Source organism: Myotis lucifugus, unplaced genomic scaffold, assembly GCF_000147115.1.
Source record: "Myotis lucifugus unplaced genomic scaffold, Myoluc2.0 scaffold_212, whole genome shotgun sequence".
Classification (NCBI taxonomy): Eukaryota; Metazoa; Chordata; class Mammalia; order Chiroptera; family Vespertilionidae; genus Myotis; species Myotis lucifugus.
In genome coordinates, this window is record NW_005871260.1 from 2,253,712 (window position 1) to 2,261,977 (window position 8,266).

Genomic DNA, 8,266 nt, shown 5'->3' on the forward strand with positions numbered 1-8,266 from the left:
CTGGTTACCTCCAACTGCCCCCCCTGCCAGCCTAGTTTCCCCCACCTGCCCCCCTCTGGCGGCCTGGTTGCCTCTAACTGGCCCCCCCACCGGCCTGGTCGCTCCCAACTGCCCTCCCTGCCGGCCTGGTTGCCCCTCATGTTCCCCCGCCAGCCTGGTTGCCCCACGCAGCCTGCTGTTCAGTCGTTTGTTTGTCTCTCACTAACCCCGCTGACAACCTGGCTGCCCCATGTAGCCTGCTTGTTCAGTCGTTTGGTCATCCCTCACTAACCCCCCTGCCGGCCTGGTCATAGGCAGCCATCTTGTGAGGGTGTGATGGTCAACTTGCATATTATCTCTTTATTATATAGGATTCTTTCTTTTTAAAAATATATTTATTGATTTCAGAGAGGAAGAGAAGAGAGGGAGAGAAATAGAAACATCAACAATGAAAGAGAATCATTGATTGGCTGCCTCCTGCATGCCCCAGACTGGGGATCGAGCCCACAACCCAGGCATGTGCCCTGATCTCCTGGGAATTGATTGATCTCCTGGTTCATAGGCTGGCACTCAACCACTGAGCCACACCAGCCAGGCAAGAGGAAACATTTTATAATACAGTGTGGTTAATTCTGTCCACCACACTACTCCATGCACATGTGCCCCTGTGGGATTCTCCGCACGGGGCCCACAAATCCTGGAAGAGCACAGTCCCTGAGGTTAGCATTCAAAGTCTGTGCCAGAAGAGTGAGGACTCCATCCTAAGAAGGTTAGGAGTCACGGCCCTAAGAGGTTAACTGTGGTGCTTTTTAATAGTGGGTTTCGAAATGTTCTTTCAATTCCAAAAGATCTGGGAGAAGAAGAAGGATGAGTAAAGTGATAGACCTCAACCTCAAGTGACTCGTCTGCTCCTGGGTTAAGCCACCACGTCCCCCAGCTCCTAGTGGCACCAGGAGGGCAGAACAGGCAAGATCTCAAAGTCAGAATAACAAGGTTCTCAATGGCCCCTAGAGAACCACAAACACTGTTCCCAGCGGGGAGACACTGGGGGAAACAGGACTTCAGGTCCTCACCCCAAAACACCCTGGGACTTTCCCCTGCCTGATCTCAGTCCTCAGATCAAAGTGAACCAGAGAGCCCTGATCTGAGGGGTACACTGATTACCTGGAGAGCAAGATGCCAGAAATTTGGGAAAGTGCATGGAAGGAATAAGCATGGTCAGAGGTGAGCGAGGGAAAGGACTCTGCTTACCTTTGGAAGTTTGGGTTCAGAGAATCAATTTTGGAGCAACAGGTTGCAACCTCTGAAATGTCAGGAGTTGTCATGTGTCTCTCATTAGAAATGGATTGCACAGGACCTTGATCAATAGGCCAGATAGCAAAAGGCAAAGGAACTCTGGGCTGCTGTCTGTAATGAATGGTTGTTTTATTAAAAACAACTTTGGTCACACTCCCAGCAATACCAAGTCTTTTAAAGCGCAGCCCATTATGCTCAAAAAGTCACAGAGGGATTGAACTTCCACCCAACTACAAATCAGGTTCAAAGATCAGCCTCTTTCTTGGAGGCAAGCGTTTGTATCATAGCTGCAGATTCAAGAAGAACCGTCTGTGGCAGGACAGGTTGGGCAGCATGCCTGCCTGCGTGCGTGCGTGTGTCCTGTCCCTGTAGAGCCCGAGTTCGGGGAGGGGTAAGCCACAACAGGAAGCTCAGCATTCGATTAGAGCACGCCACCCACACGATTGCAACTTCAGAAGTGTTTTAACAAGCCTGCCGGTTGTACTTACTGGATATGCATTTACTTTGACATTCCTTGAAGTTAAGTGTGTTTTACAGGGCGTTACACATTATTCCTATGTAAACTTTTCTGAATGTGATGACTATAAACTATCTTTGCCTTCCATTTGATTGCCTAGCTGTAGGAAGTCCTGGTGAACAAAAAATACTATAATTGTCATATTCTTTAAAAAAAATTAATTAATTTTATATTAATTTCAGAAAGGGAGGGAGAGATAGAAACATCAATGATGAGAGAGATTCATTGCTTGGCTGCCTCCTGCACACCCCCTACTGGGGATTGAGCCTGTAACCTGGGCATGTGCCCTTGACCGGAATCAAACCTGGGACCTTTCAGTCTGCAGGCCAATGCTCTATCCACTGAGCCAAACCAGCTAGGGCCAGCTGTCATATTCTTAAAATACTCTGAGATGTAAGGTGAGAAATAGCAGTGAGCATTTGCAAAAGCCTAGCAAGAATGGCAGGGCAGGTAGGAGCAGTAAAAGGGTATTTTGCAAAATATAAAATAAATAACAGAAAACAAAATAAAAATAGAGTTTATTCCTGCTAAGTTGGAAAAGAGACAAGGCATTATGGAATTTTAGAGTGTTTGTAGAATGGTGGCTATGAGAGAACCCTAACTTTGTCTAAACTTGAGCATGGAAAACATTGAGTATTAGATGAAGAGCAAATGATAAAAGCATTAAAACCCAGATATTATGAGTTTTGATAGCGATTTGGGATCTTCTGATTGCTTGGAATTGAAGCAGAATGTAGCTCCTTTGCTGGGTTACCTTGTTGCTGATGTGGAGAGTGGGGTGGAGGGATCAACCCAGGAAGGTGCTCAGGGACTTGGCTGGCAGTTGAGTACAGGCACGGTTGGTCTTCCAGCCCCAATACAATAGAAGTTCAAGTTACCCTTGCAGGACACCGGGTAAACAACCAAATGCCTGCGATGGTTGTTGGGCCCTGGTTGCTTAATTCTCTCAGAAGGCCCAACAGGAAGACCTTTCCAGATTCTTTGCTGTAATTTGTGCTGCCTCTTGGCACTTAGGCAGAGCTCAAAAGACCTCAGAGGAGTTTCTGTGGTGACATTTCACCTATTTAGGCCCCATACATACCTCATCTCCGTGCATATTCGCCACGTACTTGAACTCTGGAATCCCGATTCTGTGTTCCTTTGGTGAGCGTCCCACGACAAGAACCCACAGGTTTCTGCCTTTATAAGGAAAAAAAAAGACCGAAAAATAAGTTGTCTTTTAAAATGACAAATGGACTCTGGGAGAATGATGAAGGGAAACAACTACTGCTTCTCCCCCTGATTAAAGCTTCATGATGCTCCAGTTCACGACTAGCACCGCTGTGCTTAAAGGGCCTCCAGTGTACTGCCAGCCCAGACCCTTCACTTCAGCACAAATATTTAACTTACTATTTTACAATGTGATATTTAAAAACTGAAGGCTAGCCCTAGCTGGTTTGGCTCAGTGGATAGAGTGTCGGCCTGCGGACTGAAAGGTCCCAGGTTCGATTCTGGTCAGGGCACAAGCCCAGTGGGGGGGGGGGGGTGCAGGAGGCAGCTGATCAATGATTCTCTCATCATTGATGTTTCTATCTCTCTCTCCCTCTCCTTTCCTCTCTAAAATCAATAAAAATATATTTAAAAAAAAAAACACAACCAACCAAAACCAAAAAAACTGAAGACTTGTTGGGTAACATAGATCTGTTTTTCCAAAATGCTTATTATATGCTTTGCTCTGAGTTTCTAGTGCTTTATAGAAAACTAGAGGCCAGGTGCACGGATTTGTGCACCAGTGGGGTCCCTTGGCCTAGCCTGCAGGGATTGGGCCGAAACCAGCTCTCAAACATACCCGAGGGGTCCTGGATTGTGAGAGGGTGGTTCTCGGGTGACACACCACAGAATTGGGCTCCCTCCTCTCTGGTTCCAGGTGTGTCACCCGAGAACCATAGTTACCAAGTTACTGCAGCTCAGCAGCTTCTGCGTTGAGCATCTGCCCCCTGGTGGTGCATGCATGTCATAGCAACTGGTTGGAACGTCTGCCCCTGGTGCACTAGAGGCCCGGTGCATGAAATTCATGCAAGGGGGCGGGGGTTGGAGGGATGTCCCTCAGCTCAGTCTGTGCCCTCCTGCAATCTGGGACCCATCAGGTAGGGTCCCTAGGCCTGGCTGGTGATCAGGGCCTATTGGGGCTTTTCTTCCCCTGGCTGCTGGCAGCTGGCCCCACCCCCGCCGCTGCCACTGCTTGCCATCTGTGTGGTGCTTCCCCCCCCCGCTTCCCCGCCACTGGTTGCCTCCCTCTGCAGGCGACAGGCATGGGGTGCGATTGCTTGGCTGGCCTGGGCCTCCCTCTGCAGGGTGATTGCTAGCCGGCCCCGCACACCCGCCACAGCATCGCTGGCTGGTGGCCTGGGCCTCCCTCTGTGGGGCGATCGATTGTGGGGCCCCCAGATCGATTGCCCCAAAGAGGGAGGCCCCGCCCACTCGGCCCAGGCTCCACAATCGATCGCTGTGCAGAGGGTGGCCTGGGCCTCCCTCTGCAGGGCGATCGTGGGGTGATGGCAGGGCTCCCCTGACCAATTGCATCGCACCCGCCTTGGCTGGCCTGGTGCCAGTGCATGTCATAGCGTGGTGGTCCAGAAGGTCGTCCTGCTGTTCGGTTGATTTGCATATTATACTTTTATCATATATATATATGTTGATGATCTTGCTAATTCACACAATTACACAAACTTCAATTGTAGTTGATGGTTGACTGGGAGGTGCCATAATTCTCAGGGCAAGGAAAGGGAAAAATAGATTAAAAAAAAATCAACAGCCAGTAAACATGTAACTCCGAAGGGAGCTTGTTCTTAAGGTGAGAAACTGACTCTTGTATTCAAATGCTGGTGGGACACAGCTCCTTTGCGGTGAGTGTCCGCGTATCTTTGACGTGCATCTTTGATGTGCAGGCGTCTTGTAAACTGGGAACCACACATACCCTAATAATACCCCCAGGAGAACCTCTAGGTCCTAACTGTGTCACAGAGGGTGTGATGTGGGCAGGAAGGACAGAGACTGCGGTCTCTGGGGATTCGCTCTGTGCAGACATCAGTCTATACCCCGGCCCACAGCATCTCAGGTCATCCCTTGTCATAACTCACTGAGGTGGGTCTTTAACTAAACTTTACAAATGAGAACACTGATCTTCAAAAAATATGAAGTAAACTGCTTATGATCGCACAGCCAGCCAGGAGGAGACTGTGATTCGAGCCCCAGAGCCAAGACCGGAATCCTGCCTATTTGATTACAATTCTGGGGCTCCTTCCACTAACGAAAATGCCCCTCTCGAGAGGCTTGGTTTTCTAGTCAGGAAAAGGAAGAGGTCCCTTTCAATTCTGTATCACCTGGCTCTTTCAATGCATACATTTTAGGATTAGAGATTGGGGATTGTGTGTTTGATGTCTACCACATATATACACGGTTCAAATATCTGTGATAGCTAAGCCTTCTGTGGAATTCAAGAGCCCAGGAAAGGAATTTAATAGCAGCTAATGGGCTAATGTAGAGCAGGTTGCCACAGAATTTCAGCTCTATTCCTTAAATCAGGGGCCCCACAGGCTGGGAACACACAGTTGCCATGAGGAATACAGGAAGAAGAAGATGCTGGACTTATCTTTTGCACGATTTATTCTTTTTGTTGTTGTTAATTCTCACCCAAAGATACTCTTCCACTGACTTTTAGAGAGAGTAGAAGGGAGGAGAGAGAGAGAGAGAGAAACATCGATGTGAGAGAGACACATCAATCAATTGGTTGCCTCCTGCACGTGCCCTGACCAGGGCCAGGGCTGGAGCCTACAATTGAGATACATGCCCTTGACCGGAATCGAACCTGGGACCCTTCAGTCCGCAGTCTGACACTCCATCCACTGAGCCAAATGGGCTAGGGCTTCACCATTTATCCTTACTATAACAATATTTTAGAGAAATTTGTCATGACAAGGTGATAGCTTTAAATTTGGTAACGGCAGGAATTCTCAGAAAACAACCCCAAAATGCAGTTTATCTGATTGATGCCACTTGTTCATTGCAGATTATTCATTCATGCATGCACTAATTGAGTACTGCTCTACCCAGGCATTTATCCAGGTGATTAGATTGTGCAGATAAGTAGGTCACACTCTATGCCCAGGGAGTTTCTGACCTGGTGGACAAGAGCAACGTGCAAACATATAACTACACTCGACTGTGATAGTTGATCACAGAACCGTGTGAAAGGTATTGTTGTGGATGTAGAATAAAAGAAATGATTAACTTTTTCCAAGGAAGGGGAGCATGTAAAACTTTACAGGTGTAGGGTTTTAGACCTGATGTCTGAACAGAGTTCTGAAGAATGATTCTGAGTTTGCCATATGGACAAGTACAATCCGCCAGAATCATTTCATTAACCAGCACCTTCTATTTGCCCATGATACCAACTTGCAGGTCATCTGGAGTTAATTGTACAAAGTTAACATTTGCATGTGAAGCAAGAAAGAACTTTTTCTGAGAAGTGAGCTATCAAACCTGGCTCTTCAGGTTTCCTCCTGGGGAATGCTTTTAGGTAGCAATTTGTGCTTTTAAAGCTAGGATAATCACAGGTTTGTACAAAATGTGGTCTAGTCCCCTCATAGGTAAGGGAAAATTTCAAAATAATCTCAACAAAATATTTACCAATTGTTATACTTATCACACTACATCTGTGACAGCTGGCCTGCTGCACAAAGGAGAGTGTAAAACACAGAACCCTGACCTGAAATGGATAGCCAATACGATTTGGTTTAAGGAAGGAGAGAAACCAAACCTATAAAACCTACGAAATACTTTAATGGGAAACTCACTTCAACTTTAGCACAGATGGCCCCTAAGTGAACTGCAAGATGTGACACTCACCTTGAATAAACCTCAAGGGCACAAAGTCTAAGAAAGAAACCAGGCAATAAGTCCGGAAGATACCAGTATTCCCACAAAGCTTTAGGAACGACAAGCCTCGTGAAGGGTTTTGACCACCCTCTCAATGAACACCGGATGTCTGGCTTAGACCAGAATTAATATGCAAAGGACAAACTATTTACTTTCCACAGCCTGACTGCCAAGGTCATTTAAACAAGATTTTTTTTTTTTCTCTCTATCAAGGTTGGAAAGGTGATTATTGCTAGTACCAGGTGTGCTTAAGAGTTCTGAAATGCTGGGACTCTTTCTCCTCGTTACAAAGTAAACAACACTGGATTCCAAATATTTCAGTATCTGTATTCAGGGACTCACGTGAGGCTTGACACAAACCCCAGGGCTCTAACAGGGGAGCCCGACGGGGCCTGCTTGGAGGACTGGGAAGTCTTAGCATTCAGAAGGCTTCATAAAGATCCACATGACACAAGAAAGCAGGCAAGAAATGCCACAAAGTTCTCTAGGTGTTGAGAAGAAAGTAGGAGAAGCTCGGAAAATTAAGTTTAGCTCCCACAGGTAGAAATGGGAGGAGTGTCACTCCCACATCAGAATCACCTGGGTCCTTAAACAAAAAAAAACAAAAAAAAAAAAAGAATCGCCTGGGTCCTTGTAAAAATGCCAGCCCCTGAGTCCCGTCTCCTACATCAAACTCGAGGCAGGAAGCCTGAAACCTGCATTTACTAGGCTTCCTTGGTGATTCTGAGGCCCATTAAAGTTTGAAAGCTGCTGAGATTGGGGTGGTAAATGACCTAATAGATCCGGGAGGCAGTTGATCTTTTGGTAAAATCATCTCATTTTACATATAATCGTGAAAATGTCTCTATGTTAACAAATATACTTCTATATCTTTTTAAATGGCTGCTTAATGTCTTATACATAAATGCACTACCATTTACTCAACCAATGCTCTATTGGTACGTGTCCAATAAGAAATGATTTTATATAAATGTCAGCAAGTCCACTGAGATTATGCACAGAATTTATAACATAAAAACATTTTATCATGAGAAAGAAATCAGAACGCAAAATTATATGACAACCACCTGAAACAGACTGTTTGTTTTAAAAATACCAGGGAAGGAAATAGCGCCATAGCATATTAAGCCTTAAATTAAATAATGGATGAGTCCCTTACAAGAATTTTTTTAAATGATGTATTTAAATAACTGTATAAATTATGCTACAAAAAAAAGAAAGAAGAAAGAATTGAAAATAGCACATTACTTATGTCAGGTTATAAACTCAGCTTCCAAAGTTCACACCTGCTAATGGCTCATTACAAAAAAACACACCAAACACTGACACACAAAACAAGGACAAAAAGCACCCGCAAAAGTTTCCAGAATGGCTATGCTTGCAGAGTAGTATTCACAGCTCAACGCATTTCACCTACATCCACTTGACAATGATAGCCATGAGCAGGAGGTACTGGTATTACCTTTCACACAGGTGGAAACAGTCTTAAGTGACCTAAGGCAATGGTTCTCCAAGTGTCGACCATCCCCACCACCTGGCACCTCGTCAGAAATGTGC

The 8,266-nt window shown here is 45.9% G+C and overlaps 1 protein-coding gene across 2 annotated transcripts in view; it reads right to left on the reverse strand.

Moving 5' to 3' along the window:
- Window positions 1-2,969, reverse strand: part of CPM (carboxypeptidase M) — a 28,069-nt gene extending 25,100 nt beyond the window's left edge. For both annotated transcript variants that reach the window (XM_023761659.1, XM_023761658.1), the window contains exon 1: window positions 2,874-2,969. In XM_023761659.1, the coding sequence (XP_023617427.1) occupies window positions 2,874-2,888 (15 nt within the window). In that variant the 5' untranslated portion in view covers window positions 2,889-2,969. The remainder of the gene's footprint in view (window positions 1-2,873) is intronic.
- Between the last annotated feature and the right edge of the window lie 5,297 nt (window positions 2,970-8,266).